Raw genomic sequence first — 24,010 nt, 5'->3', positions numbered from 1 at the left:
AAAAATTTTTTGTAGAGATGGGGTCTTGCCATGTTGCCCAGTCTGGTCTTGAACTCCTGGCCTCAAGCGATGCTCCTGCCTTGGCCTCCTAAAGTGCTGGGACTACAGGCGTGATCAACAAGACCCTGCCTCAGTCTAACTTTAAATTTTTGCACACCCATAACAAACAAGCATTCAGAACTGCTTAGATTCCCACACTGCCCCAATTCATTTGCTTTCCCAGGCTCTGACCACTTCACACTGTCTCTCCTCAAACCTCCTATGCCCACTCCCCACTCTTTACTCTTAGCTGATGAGATATATATATATATACACATATATATATATACATATATATATATATATATATATATATTTTTTTTTTTTTTTGAGACAGAGTTTCACTCTTGTTGGCCAGGCTGGAGTGCAATGGTGCCATCTCGGCTCACTGCAACCTCCACCTCCCGGGTTCAAGTGATTCTCCTGCCTCAGCCTCCCGAGTAGCTGGGATTACAGGCATGTGCCACCATGCCCGGCTAATTTTGTATTTTTAGTAGAGATGGGGTTTCTCCATGTTGGTCAGGCTGGTCTCGAACTCCCGACCCTAGGTGATCCACCTGCCTTGGCTTTTCAACGTGCTAGGATTACAGGCGTGAGCCACAGCGCCCAGCCCTTGGCTTGTATTTTACAGAAAAAATAGATGCAATCAGACTTCCTCATCCTTCACTCCCAACTCTGAACGTATCTTCTCTGCTTTCCCTCCTAGGACTAAGTATCTAGTGCTATTCACAGCCAATTCTTCCACTTACAGTCTTACACCGGGTCCCACTTCTCAGCTTCTCAAAGGCTTCATTCTACAATTAGCACCTCTCTGGCTCCTGCATCCCCAATTTCTCCCTCTTCTCTGAAGCACTCCTGTCAGCATACAAAGACATAGCAGTGTCTCCCACCTACTAATTACCCGTTTATTGTTTTGTTATCTTCCTCCCTCTACTAAAATATAAGCAGGAACACTGTTCAACAGTATATCCCAAGTACCATACACTTTCCGATTTCCTCTACACCGGCCAAATTGTGAACCCATGCCAATCAAATGAGATTTTCTTACTAAACATTATGATTTCTTTTTCCTCTTTTTTTTTTTTTTTTTTTTTTGAGACGGAGTCTTACCCTGTCACCCAGGCTGGAGGTGCAGTGGTGGGATCTCGATGCAATGCAACCTCTGCCTCCCAGATTCAAGCGATCCTCCAGCCTCAGCCTCCTGAGTAGCTGGGATTACAGGCACATGCCACCACACCAGGTTAATTTTTGTAGTTTTAGTAGAAATGAGGTTTCACTATGTTAGCCAGGCTGGCCTCGAACTCCTGACTTCAGGTGATCCACCCACCTTGGCCTCCCAAAGTGCTGGGATTACAGGCATGAGCCACCGCACCCAGCCTAAACATTATGATTTTTTTTTCTTGACCTATACTGTTTCCAGATACATACTGTGATTTCTTAGAGAACATGTATCCATTCACCTCTTATTTTCATGTCAATCTGATAGCAAAAAGTGATGCTTTGTATTATATAACCTGCCCTGTAGGCAATTTGCCAATTTTAAGAAACAGGAAACTACCGTGATAGCATCAGGCAATGAGTTTCACATAAGGAATAACCCCTTATCTGAGGGTTTATTTTCTGTGGTTTTGGTTTTCCATGGTCACTGTGGTTGAGGACAGTACAATGGATATTTTGAGAGTGCAATAGATACTTCAGAGAGAGACCACATTCACATAACTTTTATTATAGTATATTGTCATAATTGTTTCATTTTATTATTGCTGTTCATCTCTCACTGTGCCTAATTCATAAATTATACTTTATCACAGGTATGTATGTACAGGAAAAAACAAGCATGCCTAGGGTTTGATACCGTCCTTGGTTTCAGGCATCTGCTGGGAGTGTGGAAACACATCTCTCAGGGACAACGGGGGCCACTGTGCACCACAGTGGGAGGAATTTCAAGTTTTGTTTTAAAGGGCAAAGTGTAATATGTTTGAATTTTTTAAAAAGATCCAGTTTCAGATTATGAGTTCAATTATGCAACTAGATCTCTTCCCAACCAGCACAATCATTTTAATTTTTTAAAAATAGAAATGAGGTCTCACTCTATTGCCCAGGCTGGTCTTGAACTCTTGGGCTCAAGCAATCCTCCCACTCCGGCCTCCCAAAGTGTTGAGATCACAGGTGTGAGCCACTGCGTCCGGCCCAGCACAATCATTTTAGGTGATCGCTAATTAGTGCAACATCTCTTTTCTAGGTAAACATTTTGTACACATCCTTGCAAAATGAACAAAATTAGAAAGGATGATATTAATAAAAACTTAAGTCAGAGCTAGACTAATATCGCTTCAACAGATTTCATTATCAAATGTAAACTCTGAAGTCAGACTGCCTGGTTCAAAGCCCTGCTCTGCCAGCTTGAACTGTGACAAGTTACTAAACGTCTCTGTTTTCCTGCCTATAAAATACGTTTGCCTGAGGACTGAATCAGTTAATTTCCACAAGGATCTTGGAGCAGTGCCTGGCCCACTGTACACCTACCAGCTATTGTAATTATGAAAGACAATCACTGTTGCCAGAAGAAATCTCCCCTGATAAAAGCAAGTAACATTCAGTGACCTCTGTGAGATGTGAGATTGCTTCAGAACCACTAAGACAATACCTGAGGGCTGGGGAGCATTTTCACCATTTTACAAGTAGAATAAATAACAAGTCCATGGACAAAAGGTTAGTTTTCCTTGAAACAGAGAAACAGAAAACTGCCAGGCCTTACCATCCATGCTGTCAAGAGGACAGTTGTGACAGGAAACTTCAAAGGAGGCTCAGGTGCCCAGATGAGCAATGTAGAATCTTGGCTGTGTGAAATCAATATTAGAAATGTCACTTTCAATTCTTCTCTTTCTCTCACAACACACATACAACAAACCCAGAATCCTGCCACTGCTATGGGCTCTAACCTCAGAATTCATCCAGAATCTGACCATTTCTCACCTCCTCTCTCCACACCGCCAATGCCATCTCCTTTCTGGGATGTAAGCAGCTCACTTTTACTTGTCTTTAAACTAAAGTTACAGAAACTTATTGAGATGCAGAGCAGTTTGTAAATCACACTAGATTACGTGGATGAGATAAATTATGAGGAAGAACTACTGGGGTTGGCTAGGTACGGTGGATCAACGCCTCTAATACCAGCACTTTGGGAAGCTAAGGTGGGCGCATCACTTGAGGCCAGAAGTTTGAGACCAGCCTGGTCACATAGCAAGACTTTGTCTTTTTTAAAAATTACACACACACACACACACAGACAAATTATTGGGGTCGATCTAAATTAGGCTATTCTTTCATTTTATTCACTGTAATACACCTGACATCTGTGTTATCCATGACAGCTTACTGTACGACTCTACTTAGTTGCAGCCTTAGTGACAATCACGATTTTGATTCAATACTAGTCAGCAAAGCACAGAGAAACAGCATAGCTAATTAAGACAAAGTTGTTTCACTCTGTGCACTTCTCTTTTCATTTAAGATGATTTTTTAAACTGCAAGTAAAAAAGTATAAATTTTCCTAGGCTCTTATTTAACTTACATGTGCTCTTTGGCAAGTTCAATGTCAAGGAACTAATTACAGTGATTATGGTGCTTTCTTTTCTTTTTTTAGACAGGATCTCGCTCTGTCGCTGGGGCTGGAGTGCAGTGGTGCTATTGGCTCACTACAACCTCCGCCTCCCAGGCTCCAGCGATTCTCCTGCCCCAGCCTCCCAAGTAGCTGGGATTACAAACATGCACTACCACACCCGGCTAATTTTTGTGTTTTTTGTAGAGACAGGGTTTCGCCATGTTGCCCAGGCTGGTCTTGAACTCCTGATGTCAAGTGCTCCATCAGCCTTGGACTCCCAAAGGTGCTTTTTTTTTTTTTTTTTTTTTTTTGAGACGGAGTCTCTGTCACCCAGGCTGGAGTGCAATGGCGCGATCTTGGCTCACTGCAAGCTCCGCCTCCCGGGTTCACGCCATTCTCCTGCCTCAGCCTCCCGAGTAGCTGGGACTACAGGCGCCTGCCACCACGCCTGGCTAATTTTTTGTATTTTTAGTAGAGATGGAGTTTCACCGTATTAGCCAGGATAGTCTCGATCTCCTGACCTGGTGATCCGTCCGCCTTGGCCTCCCAAAGCGCTGGGATTACAGGCGTGAGCCACCGCGCCTGGCCGCTCTTTAAAAATTCATTCAACAAACATTTCCACGGATCCCTCATGTGCCACACACTGTGCTATCTACTGGGGAATCTATTGGACAGTAAACTTCCTGAGCGTTAGGAGCAAACTGTCTTGTTCAAGTCTATAACCTGCCTCGTCTTCCCCCAAAGTGAAACTGCACCCTCCCTCGCCCTCGAATCCACGGCCACTGACAAGTACTGTGGTTCCATCTCCAAAACACTGCTCAAATCTACCACTTCTCTCCAACTTCACTGCCAGAACCCTAGGCCAAGCCACCATCATCAACCTTTCACCCAATGACTGTGTTAGCTTTCTATGTTGGTCTCTTTGTCCCCATGCAATCTGTTCTGCATACAACAGCCACGGTAATCTTCCCTTTCCTTAGTAACCTTTTAGGAACATAAATCAGATCATGGGGGTCCCTTCATTGAAATTCTTTAATGATTTTCCATTGCCCTTGGAAAAAATCTACAAGGCCTGCGAGGCAATGATTCCTATTCTCTCTCTGTTTCCAAGCTTTCTACTCCCTCACATTTTCCACAATCCACCACGTCCAATTCTACCCACCCCGACACCCAAAACGATGCTCCAGTCTGGCCAGCCCGCTTCCACCTTCTGGAACACACTAAGCTGCTTTGAGATCTCAGGCTCTGTCAGAAGAAAGCTCCCCCCAGGTCCTTCTCGCCCTTCGGTCTCCACTTACTCATCTTTCTGAGACTTTCTGAACCACCCTGAGTCGTCCACTGTCGTGCATTTGCTTATTACCTGCTCGTGCCTTTAAACTGTAAGCGCCGCGAAGGCAGCGGAAATGTGATCCGAGCCCTGCACACCGTCCGCGTTCAATAATCATTGGCAAATCATGAATACGAGAAATCAATGAATGAATGAATGAATAAAAGAAAGCCCAGGCGGCAGGCACTTGGCAAGCACTTAAAAGGCTGCGTTGAAAAGAAAGAACCCGATTCCTTAGTAGACGGCCGGCAACTCCCAGCCCCCGGCCGGGCCATGCCAGCCCCGAGCGGTCCCAAGCTGCCGCCAAATCCAGATCGCGCCCACCCGAGCTCCCGGGACCCCGCGCCTCTAGCCCTCGGACCCCTTGCAACCCGCGCAGAGACGTGCGAGGCGGCCCAGGCTCCGCCGCCCGAGGGTCACATGCACGCCCGGGGCCCGCGCTCCTCACCCGGTGCCGGGACGCCTTCTTGGTTCACAGCCGAACCCGCCAAAATTCCAACCGGATCCCGCCCCTGCCTTGACGTCAGACGCACGCAGCTGTGGGGCCGCACTGACTGGCTACGTCAGCGAATCCCGGCCCTGGCGCAGAGCAATCGGCTTGGGTTACGTCATTGGACGCCCTCTTTGTTGGGGGCAAGGGACCTTCCTGTCGGTAGAAGCCACTCTCCTTTAGGTAAAATAGAGTGGCGCCCCCTGGTGCCGGGAAGTTTAAGTCGTCCCACCCAGTATTTTCCCTGCGGTCCTACCTCAACTCCTGACGCTCTGGGACCGACTGTTCTTTTGTCAGCCTTAAGTCCATTCGAAATGTTTGGGCTCAGGACCAAACAGATCCGGTCCACTTTTACCCTGTCTGACCTTGGGGAAGTGACTTATCTCTCTGAGTTTCCCCTTCACCATCTGTGCAGTGAGGGAAAGGGTAGATGACATCTTTTACACTGAAACCACCGTTTCCCTAGTAATTCCTGATCCATAGATTTTGGAACTTCTAAGGGGCGTCAGGGCTGAAGAGAACTTATCAGCAGACCATATCTTTCACAGATTTTTTCAGATTTTTTTTCAGGCCTCTTTATGTATTTACATTATAAAAAGTAGTGTTTGTACATAATACTAAGAACATAGTTTCTAAACGCAGAATAACATTTAGCTTTTACATAATTTCAAGGGATTGATAGCAGAAGAGACTTTGATGGACCAAATGACCACTTTAAGTCTTTCCTCCCTTTTCCTCCTTGCAGACACTATTCAGGCACTGCAGTTCCCCCACTAATAATCCCTTTGGTATAAGATCCTATCTCTATCCACTACCTACTTTCATTTTCAGAACAATTAAAATCGACTTTAGGAAGACTGAAGATAAACAGTCCTGATGCCATCTACGTTGACTTTTTTCTGTGTCCTAATGGAATATTACCGCTCCATTTATGAGCTCAGCCCTATTACTTAAACCTATATTGGCTCAGGAATACGAATACAACCATTTCTGAGAGCTGCTAGTGTTAAAAATTCATAGTAATGGAGGAACTCTAGTAATCAAATTGAAAAAGCATGTTTAAATGCATCACTACGGCCGGGCACGGTGGCTCACCCCTGTAATTCCAGCACTTTGGGAGGCCGAGGCGGGCAGATCAAGAGGTTAGGAGTTCGAGACCAGCCTGGCCAACATGGTGAAACCCCGTCTCTACTAAAAACACACACACACAAATTACCTGGGCGTAGTGGTGCGCGTCTGTAATCCCAGCTACTCGGGAGGGTGAGGCGGGAGAATTGCTTGAACCTGGGAGGTGGAGGTTGCAGTGATGAGCCGAGATCTCGCCGCTGCACTCCAGCCTGGCGACAGAGCCAGACTCTGTTTAAATAAACAAATAAATAAATAAATGCATCACTACATCTAGTGATTAAAAAAAAAAGGCTCGTCATAGATTTATTCTTAGCCATTATGCAGAAATTCCTTGACCAATTCTGATCAGTACTCTGAAGTTCTTTTCTTCACCTTCACTTTCCAGGTCCTCTTTGCATCCAGTTCCGTGCAAGGAGTCAGAAACAGAATCAATCTAAGCCCACAAACCTTCCTTAAGTGAGGAATCAAGCACTTTTTATTGGAATTAGTATAGTGGTGACTTTCAGAAAAGAAGTGGAGGTGATTTTGAGAAACAATTAGGCAAATCGATTTTTTAAAATCCATTGAATGTGGCTTTTCCGTGCCGATAGCGCTCACACAAACATTATGAAGATTCCTAAAACCCGCCAGACTTTCTATAAGAAGTGTGGCAAGCACCAACCCCACAAAGTGACACTGTACACGAAGGACAAGGACTCTCTGTATGCCCAGGGAAAGCGGTGTTATGACAGGAAGCAGAGTGGCTATCGTGGGCAAACTAAGCCGATTTTCCGGCAAAAGGCTAAAACTACAGAAGATTGTGCCAAGGCTTGAGTGCGTTGAGCCCAGCTGCAGCTCTAAGAGACTGCTGGCTATTAAAATATGCAAGCATTTTGAACTGCGAGGAGATAAGAAGAGAAACCGCCACGTGATCCAGTTCTAAGTGTCATGTTTTCTTTTATTATGAAGACAATAAAATCTTGAGTTTATATTTTAAAAACATCCATTGAATGTGGAGATATTAGTGAGAAGGAAGCAGAGAGGGGATGGGGAGACAGGTTTAGGATGACTGTTAGGTTTCTGATTTATACAACAGGGTAGTTTTTGAAGTCGTGCACTGAAGTAGGAGACACAGGAAGAACGGAGCAGGTTTAGGGAAGAAGATTTAGTTTTCTATTTCAGAATGAGATGTATGAGGGATACTGATTAAGAGACGCATGGTAGCCAGCTTGATCTCCAGATGTGAAGGGGGTGCGTCGCCCCTTCACACCTGTGGGTGTTTCTCGTTGGGTGGAACGAGAGACTTGGAAAAGAAAAAGACACAGAGACAAAGTATAGAGAAAGAAATAAGGGGACCCAGGGGACCAGCGTTCAGCATATGGAGGATCCCACTGGCTTCTGAGTTCCCTTAGTATTTATTGATTATTTGTCGGTGTTTCTCAGAGAGGGGGATGTGTCATGGTCACAAGACAATAGTGGGGAGAGGGTCAGCAGACAAACACGTGAACAAAGGTCTTTGCATCATAGACAAGGTAAAGAATCAAGTGCTGTGCTTTAGATATGCATGGACATAAACATCTCAATGCTTTGTTAAGCAGTATTGCTGTCCGCATGTCTCACCTCCAGCCCTAAGGCGTTTTTTCCCTATCTCAGTAGATGGAACATACAATCGGGTTTTATTCCATTGCCCAGGGACGGGCAGGAGACAGATGCCTTCCTCTTGTCTCAACTGCAAGAGGCATGCCTTCCTCTTATACTAATCCTCCTCAGCACAGACCCTTTACGGGTGTCGGGCTGCGGGACGAGGCCATATTTCAGACTATCACATGGGGAGAAACCTTGGACAATACCTGGCTTTCCTAGGCAGAGGTCCCTGCAGCCTTCCGCAGTTTTTGTGTCCCTGGGTATTTGAGATTAGGGAGTGGTGATGACTCTTAAGGAGCCTGCTGCCTTCAAGCATTTGTTTAACAAAGCACATCTTGCACAACCCTTAATCCATTTAACCCTGAGTTTGACACAGCATATGTTTCAGAGAGCACGGGGTTGGGGGTAAGGTCACAGATTAACAGCATCTCAAGGCAGAAGAATTTTTCTTAATAGAGAACAAAATGGAGTCTCTTATGTCTACTTCTTTCTATACAGACATATTAACAATCTGATCTCTCTTGCTTTTCCCCACACAGATGTGGGGTTCTAAGGAGAGGCCTGGACTCTCCTTAGAATACAAACCAAGGCCAAAAAAGAACAGCTCTGACAGTCATCAACATCTATCCAAAATGAAATCTAAAGCAAACAGCCCATATTGCAGTGGTCCTTAACCTTTTTTGGGTGGTAGGAGGGTGTTTATCACAGAGCCCTTTAATGTAATAAAAGTGGGCTGGGCATGGTGGCTCATGTCTGTAATCCCAGGACTTTGGGAGGCCGAAGCGGGCAGATCACCTGAGGTCAGGAGTTCGAGACCAGCCTGGCCAACATGGTGAAACCTCATCTCTACTAAAAAATACAAAAATGAGCCGGAAGTAGTGGCGCATGCCTGTAATCCCAGCTACGCGGGAGGCTGTGGCAGTAGAATCGCTGGAACCCTGGAGATGGAGGTTGCAGTGAGCCGAGATCGGCCACTGCACTCCAGCCTAGGCAACAACAGCAAAACTCCATCTCAAAAAAACCAAAAACAAAAAAACACACCAAAAAAAGGCCAGGCCGAGCCCCTCCTGCTCCCTCTAGGAATCAAAATGGCGGCGAGGGAAACCTGGAGCAGTCCCTGGGCCCAGCCACTGACAGGAGAGGAGAGGGCGGCGGCGGCGGCGGTGGGAGGAGGATGGCGGCGGTGTGCTTGCGCCGGTGCCTACGGCGGTGCTGGTGACGGAGGCGGCGGGGGCAACGGCAGAGGTCCCTGCGGCGGCAGTGGCGGCGGCGGGAGGAGCCTCCCGGTTGGTTGAACAGTGGATGCGGAAACTATGGACTAGGAAGGGCGGACTGTATAGTAAACCCTTTAGGATCCTTGCTGTGTGGTTCTTACAGAATGCACTGTCCGTGTGTCTGGCTGCCCACAGCCTTTCATACTTCCAGTAGTATGCACTGAAGTAAGGTCTAATGGCCCTTTTCTCATAGAAATAGATGGAAAGAGGCTGCTGGATCCAGGGTTGAAGGTTCGTAATGGCCTCTGGGATTATACTCTGAAGAACCCGCAGACGGAATGCCTGAGTGACTGAAGAAAATGGGTGCTAATGCATCTCATTATCCTCATTCATGTTCCGCGAAGGTAGGGGGAAATTCACAGGCCCAACAGACTTTTATAGGGACGTCATCCTCTTCTCAGCAATGCTGTGGTTGCGAATCAAAATTGTATAGCCTTGACCGTGGCCGTGAGAAACCACAAGACAAAAAAAAGAGGCCGGGCGCGGTGGCTCACACCTGTAATCCCAGCACTACGGGCGGATCACGACGTCAGGAGATCGAGACCATCCTGGCTAATATGGTGAAACCTCGTCTCTACTAAAAAATACAAAAAATTAGCCGGGCATGGTGGCAGGCGCCGGTAGTCCCAGGTACTCGGGAGGCTGAGGCAGGAGATTGGCGGGAACCTGGGAGGCAGAGCTTGCAGTGAGCCGAGATCACGCCACTGCACTCCAGCCTGGGCGACAAAGTCAGACTCTGTCTCAGAAAAAAAAAAAAAAAAAAACAGGACCTCTGGCCCTGCTACCTTCAAAAAGAACTTAATTAAGCGTCGAAAATCTGATAGGTCTGCCGATCATGCCAAGCAGATGCGAGAACTCCCCTCTGGGTGAGATATTAGAGATGTAAATGCATTAGTGGAGGAATATGAGGGAAGGTCAGCATTAAAGGAGCTTTCCCTACAAGCCAGTTTGGCTAGACCGGAAGCCCGGACATTGCAGAAAGATATGGCTGATCTTTATGAGTACAAGTATCGTACTGATATAGATTTCATATTTCAAGAAACTTGTTATCCTGTTCATGGTGCCATTTTGGCAGCAAGGTGTCCATTTTTTAAAACAATGCTTTCTTCCTCACCTGAGTATGGGGCAGAGATAATAATGGACATCAATACAGCTGGTATTGATATGCTCATGTTTTCTGCTTTGTTATACTATCTTTATACAGGAGAGTTTGGAATGGAAGACTCAGGGTTTCAAAATGTTGTTATCCTTGTTCAGCTTAGTGAAGAATTCCCTTGATGTAGATATGCGTGGACTCTTTGATTACATGTGTTATGATGATGTCGTTTTTTGTTTTTCTTCAGACTCTGAACTGGTTGAAGCTCTTGGTGGAAATCAGAACTGTTTAGATGAAGAGCTCGAATCCCACAAGGCTGTTATTTCTGCATGGTCCCCATTTTTTCAAAACTTATTACAAAGGAGAATACCAACTGTTGAAGAAATCACAGATGGAACTTTGAGGACTCCCACAAGAATTACATTAGATGAGTCCATTATACCAAAAAAATATGCAAAAGTGATATTACACTGTATGTATACCGACGAAGTGGACCTCTCTGTTTGGCACTTGTGGGGAGTCTCAGTGAAGTTCAGGCTCTCGTCGCAGGGAAGCCAAACATGACCAGGGCAGAAAAAGCCATGGAACTTTACCACACAGCACCGTTCTTGGAATTTAACATGCTTACGCACGGTATGAAGTTCTGATTTTTAATTTTGATTTCTAGAATTACGTATTTATCTTCCAAACTGAAAACATAACTAGCTTAGTCTATGATTTCAGTGTTTGGGATGTTACAGGGTCAGTTTTTTTGAACCTTCAGTTATGACATCTGAGACAGACTGAGCATCAGTATTAATGTGGTTCTTTATTTACTATGAAAATCAAGCACTCAATGCTACAAAATATTTTATATATCTATCTATATATATCTATATATCTATATCTATCTATATATCTATATAGATATATATCTATATAGATACAATGAGTAGGTTGCATATGATTATCTATATATATCTATATAGATATCTATAAATATATAGATATCTATATATCTTTTTAAAATTTTATTATTATTATACTTTAAGTTTTAGGGTACATGTGCACAACGTGCAGGTTTGTTACGTATGTATACATGTGCCATGTTGGTGTGCTGCACCCATTAACTTGTCATTTAGCATTAGGTATATCTCCTAATGCTATCCCTCCCCCCTCCCCCCACCCCACAACAGTCCCTGGTGTGTGATGCTCCCCTTCCTGTATCCATGTGTTCTCATTATTCATTTCCCACCTATGAGTGAGAACATGCGGTGTTTGGTTTTTTGTCCTTGCGATAGTTTACTGAGAATGATGATTTCCAATTTCATCCATGTCCCTACAAAGGACATGAACTCATCATTTTTTATGGCTGCATAGTATTCCATGGTGTATATGTGCCACATTTTCTTAATCCAGTCTATCATTGTTGGACATTTGGGTTGGTTCCAAGTCTTTGCTATTGTGAATAGTGCCACAATAAACATACGTGTGCATGTATCTTTATAGCAGCATGATTTATAATCCTTTGGGTATATACCCAGTAATGGGATGGCTGGGTCAAATGGTATTTCTAGTTCTAGATCCCTGAGGAATCGCCACACTGACTTCCACAATGGTTGAACTAGTTTACATTCCCACCAACAGTGTAAAAGTGTTCCTATTTCTCCACATCCTCTCCAGCACCTGTTGTTTCCTGACTTTTTTGTTTGTTTTTACACTTATTTATTTTTATTTATTTATTTATTTATTTTTTGTTTGTTTTTTTTAAGTAGTTATTGATAATTCTTGGGTGTTTCTCAGAGAGGGGGATATGGCAGGGTCATAGGATAATAGTGGAGAGGTCAGCAGATAAACACATGAACAAAGGTCTCTGGTTTTCCTAGGCAGAAGTCCCTGCGGCCTTCCGCAGTGTTTGTGTCCCTGCGTACTTGAGATTAGGGAGTGGTGATGACTCTTAAGGAGCATGCTGCCTTCAAGCATCTGTTTAACAAAGCACATCTTGCACCGCCCTTAATCCATTTAACCCTGAGTTGACACAGCACATGTTTCAGAGAGCACGGGGCTGGGGGCAAGGCCATAGATCAACAGCATCCCAAGGCAGAAGAGTTTCTCCTAGTACAGACAAAATGGAGTCTCCTATGCCTACTTCTTTCTACACAGACACAGTAACAATCTGATCTCTCTTTCTTTTCCCCACATTTCCCCCTTTTCTTTTCAACAAAACCGCCATCGTCATCATGGCCCGTTCTTGATGGTCACTGTCTCTTTGGAGCTGTTGGGTACACCTCCCAGATGGGGTGGCTGGGCAGAGGCGCTCCTCACTTCCCAGACAGGGTGGCCGGGCAGAGGCGCTCCTCACTTCCCAGACGGGGCGGCCGGGCAGACACTCCTCACCTCCCAGACGGGGGCGGCCGGGCAGAGGCGCTCCTCATTTCCTCCCAGACGGGGTGGCGGCCGGGCAGAGGCACTCCTCACCTCCCAGACGGGGCGGCCGGCAGGGCAGAGGCGCTCCTCACTTCCCAGACGGGGCGGCCGGGCAGAGGCGCTCCTCACTTCCTCCCAGACAGGGTGGCGGCCGGGCAGAGGCGCTCCTCACCTCCCAGACGGGGCGGCCAGGCAGAGGCGCTCCTCACTTCCTCTCAGACGGGGTGGTGGCCGGGCAGAGGCGCTCCTCACATCCCAGACGATGGGCGGCCGGGCAGAGACACTCCTCACTTCCTAGACGGGATGGCGGCCGGGCAGAGGCTGTAATCTTAGCACTTTGGGAGGCCAAGGCAGGCGGCTGGGAGGTGGAAGTTGTAGCGAGCCGAGATCAGGCCACTGCACTCCAGCCTGGGCAACATTGAGCATTGAGTGAGCGAGACTCCGTCTGCAATCCCAGGACCTTGGGAGGCCGAGGCGGGCAGATCACTCGAGGCCAGGAGCTGGAGACCAGCCCGGTCAACACAGCAAAACCCCGTCTCCACCAAAAATACAAAAACCAGTCAGGCCTGGCGGCGTGCGCCTGCAATCCCAGGCACTCGGCAGGCCGAGGCAGGAGAATGACAGGAGCCCGAGGCAGGGATGTTGCAGCCAGCTGAGATCACAGCAGTACAGTCCAGCTTCCGCAACAGAGTGAGACTGAAGAGAGGGGGAGGGGGAGGGGGAGGGGAGAGCTGTTTCCTGACTTTTTAATGATCGCCATTCTAACTGGTGTGAGATGGTATCTCATTGTGGTTTTGATTTGCATTTCTCTGATGGCCAGTGATGATGAGCATTTTTTCATGTGTCTATTGGCTGCATAAATGTCTTCTTTTGAGAAGTGTCTGTTCACATCCTTTGCCCACTTTTTGGTGGGGTTGTTTGTTTTTTTCTTGTAAATTTGTTTGAGTTCGTTGTAGATTCTGGATATTAGCCCTTTGTCAGATGAGTAGTTTGCAAAAATTTTCTCCCATTCTGTAGGTTGCCTGTTCACTGTGATGGTAGTTTCTTTTGCTCTGCAGAAGCTCTTTAGTTTAATTAGATTCCATTTGTCAATTTTGGCTTTTGTTGCCATTGCTTTTGGTGTTTTAGACATGAAGCCCTTGCCCATGCCTATGTCCTGAATGGTATTGCCTAGGTTTTCTTCTAGGGTTTTTATGGTTTCAGGTCTCACATTTAAGTCTTTAATGCATCTTGAATTAATTTTTGTATAAGGTGTAAGGAAGGGATCCAGTTTCAGCTTTCTGCATATGGCTAGCCAGTTTTCCCAGCACCATTTATTAAATAGGGAATCCTTTCCCCATTGCTTGTTTTTGTCAGGTTTGTCAAAGATCAGATAGTTGTAGATATGCGGCATTATTTCTGAGGGCTCTGTTCTGTTCCATTGGTCTATATCTCTGTTTTGGTACCAGTACCATGCTGTTTTGGTTACTGTAGCCTTGTAGTATAGTTTGAAGTCAGGTAGCGTGATGCCTCCAGCTTTGTTCTTTTGGCTTAGGATTGACTTGGCGATGCGGGCTCTTTTTTGGTTCCATATGAACTTTAAAGTAGTTTTTTCCAATTCTGTGAAGAAAGTCATTGGTAGCTTGATGGGGATGGCATTGAATCTATAAATTACCTTGGGCAGTATGGCCATTTTCACGATATTGATTCTTCCTACCCGTGACCATGGAATGTTCTTCCATTTGTTTGTATCCTCTTTTATTTCATTGAGCAGTGGTTTGTAGTTCTCCTTGAAGAGGTCCTTCACATCCCTTGTAAGTTGGATTCCTAGGTATTTTATTCTCTTTGAAGCAATTGTGAATGGGAGTTCACTCATGATTTGGCTCTCTGTTTGTCTGTTATTGGTGTATAAGAATGCTTGTGATTTTTGTACATTGATTTTGTATCCTGAGACTTTGCTGAAGTTGCTTATCAGCTTGAGGAGATTTTGGGCTGAGACAATGGAGTTTTCTAGATACACGATCATGTTGTCTGCAAACAGGGACAATTCGACTTCCTCTTTTCCTAATTGAATACACTTTATTTCCTTCTCCTGCCTGATTGCCCTGGCCAGAACTTCCAACACTATGTTGAATAGGAGTGGTGAGAGAGGGCATCCCTGTCTTGTGCCAGTTTTCAAAGGGAATGCTTCCAGTTTTTGCCCATTCAGTATGATATTGGCTGGGGTTTGTCATAGATAGCTCTTATTATTTTGGGATACGTCCCGTCAATACCTAATTTATTGAGAGTTTTTAGCATGAAGGGTTGTTGAATTTTGTCAAAGGATTTTTCTGCATCTATTGAGATAATCATGTGGTTTTTGTCTTTGGTTCTGTTTATATGCTGGATTACATTTATTGATTTGTGTATGTTGAACTAGCCTTGCATCCCAGGGATGAAGCCCACTTGATCATGGTGGATAAGCTTTTTGATGTGCTGCTGGATTCGGTTTGCCAGTATTTTATTGAGGATTTTTGCATTGATGTTCATCAAGGATATTGGTCTAAAATTCTCTTTTTTGGTTGGGTCTCTGCCAGGCTTTGGTATCAGGATGATGCTGGCCTCATAAAATGAGTTAGGGACAATTCCCTCTTTTTCTATTGATTGGAATAGTTTCAGAAGGAATGGTACCAGCTCCTCTTTGTACCTCTGGTAGAATTCGGCTGTGAATCCATCTAGTCCTGGACTTTTTTTGGTTGGTAAGCTATTGATTATTGCCTCAGTTTCAGAGCCTGTTATTGGTCTATTCAGAGATTCAACTTTTTCCTGATTTAGTCTTGGGAGGATGTATGTGTTGAGGAATTTATCTGTTTCTTCTAGATTTTCTAGTTTATTTGCATAGAGGTGTTTATAGTATTCTCTGATGGTAGTTTGTATTTCTGAGGGATCAGTGGTGATATCCCCTTTATCATTTTTTATTGCGTCTATTTGATTCTTCTCTCTTTTCTTCTTTATTAGTCTTGCTAGCGGTCTATCAATTTTGTTGATCTTTTCGAAAAACCACCTCCTGGATTCATTAATTTTTTGAAGGGTTTTTTGTGTCTCTATTTCCTTCAGTTCTGCTCTGATCTTAGTTATTTCTTGCCTTCTGCTAGCTTTTGAATGTGTTTGCTCGTTTTTCTAGTTCTTTTAATTGTGATGTTAGGGTGTCCATTTTAGATCTTTCCTGCTTTCTCTTGTGGGCATTTAGTGCTGTAAATTTCCCTCTACACACTGCTTTCAATGTGTCCCAGAGGTTCTGGTATGTTGTGTCTTTGTTCTCGTTGGTTTCAAAGAACATCTTTATTTCTGCCTTCATTTCATTATTTACCCAGTAGTCATTCAGGAGCAGGTTGTTCAGTTTCCATGTAGTTGAGCGGTTTTGAGTGAGTTTCTTAACCCTGAGTTCTAGTTTGATTGCACTGTGGTCTGAGAGACAGTTTGTTATAATTTCTGTTCTTTTACATTTGCTGAGGAGTGCTTTACTTCCAACTATGTGGTCAGTTTTGGAGTAGGTGTGGTGTGGTACTGAAAACAATGTATATTCTGTTGATTTGGGGTGGAGAGTTCTGTAGATGTCTATTAGGTCTGCTTGGCGCAGAGCTGAGTTCAATTCCTGGGTATCCTTGTTAACTTTCTGTCTCGTTGATCTGTCTAATGTTGACAGTGGGGTGTTAAAGTCTTCCATTATTATCGTGTGGGAGTCTAAGTCTCTTTGTAGGTCACTAAGGACTTGCTTTATGAATCCGGGTGCTCCTGTATTGGGTGCATATATATTTAGGATAGCTAGCTCTTCTTGTTGAATTGATCCCTTTACCATTATGTAATGGCCTTCTTTGTCTCCTTTGATCTTTGTTGGTTTAAAGTCTGTTTTATCAGAGACTAGGATTGCAACCCCTGCCTTTTTTTGTTTTCCATTTGCTTGGTAGATCTTCCTCCATCCCTTTATTTTGAGCCTATGTGTGTCTCTGCACGTGAGATGGGTTTCCTGAATCCAGCACACTGATGGGTCTTGACTCTTTATCCAATTTGCCAATCTGTGTCTTTTAATTGGAGCATTTAGCCCATTTACATTTAAAGTTAATATTGTTATGTGTGAATTTGATCCTGTCATTATGATGTTAGCTGGTTATTTTGCTCATTAGTTGATGCAGTTTCTTCCTAGCATCGATGGTCGTTACAATTTGGCATGTTTTTGCAGTGGCTGGTACCGGTTGTTCCTTTCCATGTTTAGTGCTTCCTTCAGGAGCTCTTTTAGGGCAGGCCTGGTGGTGACAAAATCTTTCAGCATTTGCTTGTCTGTAAAGTATTTTATTTCTCCTTCACTTATGAAGCTTAGTTTGGCTGGATATGAGATTCTGGGTTGAAAATTCTTTTCTTTATGTATGTTGAATATTGGTCCCCACTCTCTTCTGGCTTGTAGAGTTTCTGCTGAGAGATCAGCTGTTAGTCTGATGGGCTTCCCTTTGTGGGTAATCTGACCTTTCTCTCTGGCTGCCGTTAACATTTTTTCCTTCATTTCAACTTTGGTGAATCTGACAATTATGTGTCTTGGAGTTGCTCTTCTTGAGGAGTATCTTTGTGGTGTTCTCTGTATTTCCTGAATTTGAATGTTGGCCTGCCTTGCTAGATTGGGGAAGTTCTCCTGGATAATATCCTGCAGAGTGTTTTCCAACTTGGTTCCATTCTCCCTGTCACTTTCAGGTACACCAATCAGATGTAGATTTGGTCTTTTCACATAGTCCCATATTTCTTGGAGGCTTTGTTCATTTCTTTTTATTCTTTTTTCTCTAAACTTCTCACTTCATTTCATTCATTTCGTCTTCCATCACTGATACCCTTTCTTCCACTTGATCTCATCAGCTACTGAGGGTTCTGCATTTGTCATGTAGCTCTCATGCCTTGGTTTTCAGCTCCATCAGGTCCTTTAAGGACTTCTCTGCATTGGTTATTCTAGTTATGCATTTGTCTAATTTTTTTCAAAGCTTTTAACTTCTTTGCCATTGGTTTGAATTTCCTCCTGTAGCTCGGAGTAGTTTGATCGTCTGAAGCCTTCTTCTCTCAACTCATCAAAGTCATTCTCCATCTAGCTTTGTTCTGTTGCTGGTGAGGAGCTGTGTTCCTTTGGAGGAGGAGAAGCGTTCTGATTTTTAGAGTTTCCAGTTTTTCTTCTCTGTTTTTTTCCCATCTTTGTGGTTTTATCTACCTTTGGTCTTTGATGATGGTGACATACAGATGGGTTTTTGGTGTGGATGTCCTTTCTGTTTGTTAGTTTTCCTTCTAACAGACAGGACCCTCAGCTGCAGGTCTATTGGAGTTTGCTAGAGGTCCACTCCAGACCCTGTTTGCCTGGGTATCAGCAGCAGTGGCTGTAGAACAGCAGATATTGGTGAACCGCAGAGCTCTATCCAGTTCAAGCTTCCCGGCTGCTTTGTTTACCTAATCAAACAACTAACTCAATGGCGGGCGCCCCTCCTCCAGCCTGGCTGCCACCTTGCAGTTTGATCTTGGACTGCTGTGCTAGCAATGAGCAAGACTCCATGGGCGTAGGACCCTCCGAGCCAGGTGCGGGATATAATCTCCTGGAGTGCCATTTTTTAAGCCCGTTGGAAACGCACAGTATTAGGGTGGGAGTGACCCAATTTTCCAGGTGCCGTTTGTCACCCCTTTCTTTGACTAGGAAAGGGAATTCCCTGACCCCTTGAGCTTCCCGGGTGAGGCGATGCCTCGCCCTGCTTCGGCTCGCGCACGGTGCGCTGCACCCACTGTCCTGCACCTACTGTCTGGCACTCCCTGGTGAGATGAACCCGGTACCTCAGTTGGAAATGCAGAAATCACCTGTCTTCTGCGTCGCTCATGCTGGTAGCTGTAGACTGGAGCTGTTCCTATTCGGCCATCTTGGCTCCTCCCCCTATATATCTGTATAGATCTATAGATATAGATCTATATCTATATAGATATAGATCTATATCTATAGATCTATATAGATATATATGTGATGAAAGTGATGGTTTTTTCTCCCAGAAAAATGCACACCCATACACTCAAGTTTGTGTATGCCCTTTCAAGGGATACACTTGTTCTCCTGAAGCCCATCTACAGACACCCCTCTAAATTAAGAACTTCTGGTGCAAAAGGCCAGAACCCTGGGAAGCACAAACATTTGAGGGTCAAGCAGCCGAGGCAAAGAAGAGAAGCCAAAGACAGGAACCAAGCGGGAGCAGCCAGGGTGGTTCAGAAAGCAGAACCAGCCCTAGCCTGAGGCAAGAGGGCACCCTGGCCTGGGCCTGCCTTTCACAGGGCGCAGCTCTCCTACTCTTCCAGCTGCATCCCTCCCCTCGGGATGACCAGTCCCAGGGCCAAGGGGATATATCCATCTGGATCCTGGGCAGCTCCATGTGGTCAAAACTCTAGGTCCTGGGACCCTGGGATGTTTTACCCAGACAGCCCTCAGCCTGCTTCAGAGACCTGTGTGGGCCCCTCTCTCTGGTTGTCGTTCCAAGGAGTGGCCATTCGGTGTGATTGGAGGGTTGAGTGAGGGAAGGGAGCTTGGACAGCAGTCTGGGGTATCCCTACAATAGGGAGAGAGGCCAGCAAAGGCCGCAGAGAAGTCAGCCCTGGTGTTACAGGAAAGGGGTCCCGATCCAGACCCCAAGAGATGGTTCTTGGATCTCACGCAAGAAATAATTCAGGGTGAGTCCTCAGGGTAAAGTGAAAGCAAGTTTATTAAGAAAATAAAGGAATAGGCAGGGCACCGTGGCTCACGCCTGCAATCCCAGCACTTTGGGAGTCCAAGGCGGGTGGATCACGAGGTTAGAAGTTTGAGACCAGCCTTGCCAATGTAGTGAAACCCCATCTCTACTAAAAATACAAAAATTAGCCAGGCGCGGTGGCAGGTGCCTATAATCCCAGCTACTCGGGAGGCTGAGGCAGAATTGCTTGAACCCGGTAGGCAGAGGTTCCAGTGAGCCAAGATTGCGCCACTGCACTCTAGCCAGGGCGACAGAGCAAGACTCCGTCTCAAAAAGGAAAAGAAAAGAATGGATATTCCATAGACAGAGCAGCTCCGAAGGCTGCTGATTGCCCATTTTTATGGTTATTTATTGATGATATGCTAAACAAAGACTGGATACTTCATGCCTCCCCTTTTTAGACCATATAGGGTAACTTCCTGATGTTACCATGGCATTTGTAAACTGTTCTGGCGCTGGTGGGAGTGTAGCAGTGAGGACCACCAGAGGTCACTCTCTTTGCCATCTTGGTTTTGGTGGGTTTTGGCTGGCTTCTTTACTGCAACCTGTTTTGTCAGTAAGGTCATTGTGACCTGTATCTCGTGCTGACCTCCCATCTCACCCTGTGATTTAGAATGCCTTAACCTTCTGGGAATGCAGCCCAGTAGGTCTCAGCCTCATTCTACCCAGCTCCCATTTAAGATGGAGTTGCTCTGGTTCACATGCCTTTGACATTGGTAGGAAGAGAAGAAGGGTTTGCAGGGCTGGGGCCCACTGCTCCTTAAGCTGTTATGTTTCAGTGTGAAACTCCAAGGAGATTGTTAGTTTTATCTATAAACTTAAAAATTTTACACATAGACGATGTAGGCCTATGTCTGTATTCTTGCCCTGGGGTTTTTCCAATGTAAAGGGGTGGGCCTGCGGGAAAATGATGGCTCAGGAAGCCAGGGAAGGAGAGTTTTAGGAAGGACAGAACAAACGTCACTGCAGCAGGACAGCGGTGCATCCTGGAGCCTGGTCTTTGGGCCAGCAGCAGCAGTGTCACCCGGGAACCTGTTAGAAGTCCCATGCTGGGCCTCATTCCAGAGCCTTGGAAGCACTGACTCTGGGGTGGGACCCAACATTGCATGTTCCGCCTTTGGAAGGTTTTGTTGCTGTACAGCGGTGGTTCATAAAACTTCAGAGTGCATCAGAATCACCAGGAGGGCCTTGGAAACATGGCGTGGTGCAAGACATTGAAACAGGCAGGAGGGGGGAGAAGGTGAGTTGGCTTCAGGCCTCCTTCCCCCAAATGCCTCTGGCTTATATTGCTCAGCCCCTCTCCTTGTCACCTCTGCCATTATGGGGAAGTTCCTCATCCCCGCATCCAATTATCCTGCCTCACAGACTGTGTGTCTCTTTCCTCTGGAACCCATCCACTCCTCTACATCCTTGCTATGGCAAAACCCCGTTTCTACTAAAAATACAAAAATTAGCCAGGCATGGTGGCAGGTGCCTGTAATCCCAGCTACTCAGGAGGCTGAGGCAGGAGAATTGCTTGAACGCCAGAAGTGGAGGTTGCAGTGAGCTGAGATCACGCCATGCTTGCTATGGGTGGATGGGTTCCAGAGGTAAGGGCCTAAGCCTCTTTAGGCTCTTGTCATCTCTCTCCTTTTTACCTCTAACTGGTCTGTTTCCAATCTCACCCACCTTCAATCCACTTCTCTTGTTGCCTCCACTAACAACAAAGTCTTGGCATGGCCTTTCTCTGTTTAAAATCTGTTAATAGGCCAGGTGTGGTGGCTCATGCCTGTAATCCCAGCACTTTGGGTGGCCAAGGCAAGTGGATCACTTGAGCCCATGAGTTCAAGACCAGCCTGGGCAACATGAAGAAACCCCATCTGTACAAAAGTTACAAAAATTAGTCAGGTGTGGTGGCGAGCGTCTATAGTCCCAGCTACTCGAGAGACTGAGGTGGGAGGATGGCTTGAGGCTGGGAGGTAGAGGCTGCAGTGAGCTGAGATCATGCCACTGCAGTCCAGCCTGGGTGACAGAGTGAGACCCTGTCTCAATAAAATAAAATAAATCTGCTAATAACTTCTCAGGTCCTATTAATTCCAAACTTCTCACCACTGAAGATCTTTCCTTACAGACCTGATTTCTGCCTGCTTTTCCATTAACCTCAACTCTCGTCTTTCCCCACTGAATGAGTCTTCCAGTCATACTGAACTATTCCCTCTTCCTCAAATATTCTAGGCTGTAGCATGCATCAGAGCCTTTGTACTTGCAAATCCATCTGCCCAGAATGTCTTCAACCATGAGGTCAAGTCCCAATGACCTGTCGACTCCTCCTCTCCCAGCTAAGCTCCGTTGGGGCCTCCTCTCCTTTGCAAAGCTCTCCTGGATCCCCTGGGCTAAACATTTCCTACTTCCTAGAGCTCTAGAGCTTGCACACAGAGCTTGCGCACAAGCAGCTCGCAAACAGACCTTTCCACAACGTACCCTAATTCTTCACGACTTCTGCTTCTTCCCTCTATAACATGGGCACCTAGAGAAAAGGGAACCATGTCTTGCTCCTCTTCCTCTCTCTCTTCCTCTGTCTTCTGTCTTGACCGCAGTGCCTGGCACACAATAGATGCTAATAGAAAGAAAGAACTGAATAGCATATTTGCTCCTGGACAAGTCACTTAGCATCTGGGAGCTCGGTTTTTCTACTGAGCTGATGACAGCAATACCTGGATTTGAAGGTTTTGGGGAAGATCAAATGAGACTTTCCAGGACATTTTCACACAGCTGTTATTTATCTCCTTATGTTGAAGTCTCTCTATGTTGCCCAGGCTGGTCTTGAACTCCTGGGTTCAAGCAATCCTCCTGCCTCGGCCTCCCAAAGTGCTGGGATTACGGGTGTGAGCTACCGACACCTGGTCCAAGACTGTACTTTTTTTTTTGAGGCAGAGTCTCACTCTATCACCCAGGCTGCAGTGCAGCGGCACCATCTCGGCTCACTGCAACCTCTGCCTCCCGGATTCAAGCCATTCTCCTGCCTCAGCCTCCCGAGTAGCTGGGATTACAGGTGTGCACCACCATGTCCAGCTAATTTTTGTATTTTTTAGGAGATACGGGGTTTCACCACGTTGGATAGGCTGGTCTTGACTTCCTGGGCTCAAGTGATTTGCCCAGCTCAGCCTCCCAAAGTGCTGGGATTACAGGCGTGAGCCACCGTGCCTGGCCAAGACTGCACGTTTTTAACTGCCACATACAGTAGGGATGTGCAACCTTGGGTAAGCTACTTAACCTCGCAAAGCCTCCACTTATTCATCTGCCTAATGGGGACAGTAATAGTTATTTCATAGGCCATCATGAGGATTAGATGAGAAAAATTTGGAAATATGCAATAGTGTGCCTGGCAACTGTAAGCATTAAATGTGTGTTAATTTATGTTCTCATTGCTCCATCGGGCACTGTTTAGGGAGATTAAGCTAACAAAGGCAGGTGCTCAGGAACTGAAAACACAACAGACTGGAGGCAGAGAAAGGAAGAGACAAATGGAAAATGTATCGGGGAAAGCCTATCTGCTTTGGTAACTGACAAAAGGAAAGTTACCTTGGGTAGGAAAAGGAGAGGACACTGGGCAGGTTGGCAATGCCCAGGAGACTGGCGGAACCATGGAAATAGATGAGGAGTCTGAAAGAGGAGCTTACTGTGGACCAGACAGGGATGATGAGTTCAGTCCCAGGCTGTGATGTGGAGATTTCCTCCTTCAGGTTTGTGACTGAAGCCAGGGGGATCTGGGTTTCAAATGTAGGTCTGGGGTGTGGGTTTAGAGAACATAGTTGAGGCTGGTGCAGTGGCTCATGCCTGTAATCCCAGCACTTTGAGAGGCCGAGGCGGGCAGATCACTTGAGGTCAGGAGTTCAAGTCCAGCCTGGCTAACATGGTGAAACCCCATTTCTACTAAAAATACAAAAAATTAGCTGGGCGTGGTGGTATGCGCCTGTAGTCCCAGCTACTTGGGAGGCTGAGGCAGGAGAATCACTTGAACCTGGGAACTGAGACTGTGCCATTGCACTCCAGCTTGGGCAATAAGAGTGAAATTCCATCTCAAAAAAAAAAAAGAGAACATAGTTGAGTTCTCCAAGTAGACATTGCAGAGTATCTTTGAGTGTGTTTCCTTAGCTAAGGCACCAGATTGTTAAAACAATGATTCCATCATTAGGCCCAGCAGGAGGGGATGCTATTCAGAGTCAGACCCACTGGGAGTAATAGCCTGGTTTCTGCAACCCATCCCACCGCCACCATCTCTCCTAGGCCCCTGT

General features: G+C 45.8%; 1 protein-coding gene and 1 pseudogene across 4 annotated transcripts in view; one reads left to right on the top strand and one right to left on the bottom strand.

The window, feature by feature from the left end:
• The window catches only part of MCM10 (minichromosome maintenance 10 replication initiation factor), a 46,675-nt gene extending 41,057 nt beyond the window's left edge, over positions 1 to 5,618 (bottom strand). For 2 of the 4 annotated variants that reach the window (XM_024254132.3, XM_024254134.3), the window contains exons 1-2: positions 5,419 to 5,618; positions 2,798 to 2,879 (exon numbers count right to left, since the gene is read on the bottom strand). In XM_024254132.3, the coding sequence (XP_024109900.2) occupies positions 2,798 to 2,804 (7 nt within the window). In that variant the 5' untranslated portion in view covers positions 2,805 to 2,879; positions 5,419 to 5,618. Of the gene's footprint in view, positions 1 to 2,797; positions 2,880 to 5,003; positions 5,384 to 5,418 lie in introns of those variants that run through there. The other 2 variants (XM_063727492.1, XM_024254133.3) reach the window with 2 other exon arrangements.
• Positions 5,619 to 9,777: 4,159 nt separating this feature from the next.
• Positions 9,778 to 11,228, top strand: LOC100461650 (BTB/POZ domain-containing protein 7-like; annotated as a pseudogene).
• The last annotated feature ends 12,782 nt before the right edge of the window (positions 11,229 to 24,010 follow it).

The sequence above is a fragment of the Pongo abelii genome, chromosome 8 (assembly GCF_028885655.2).
Source record: "Pongo abelii isolate AG06213 chromosome 8, NHGRI_mPonAbe1-v2.0_pri, whole genome shotgun sequence".
In the NCBI taxonomy this organism is placed as follows: Eukaryota; Metazoa; Chordata; class Mammalia; order Primates; family Hominidae; genus Pongo; species Pongo abelii.
This window is presented reverse-complemented; position numbering and strand designations above follow the sequence as displayed.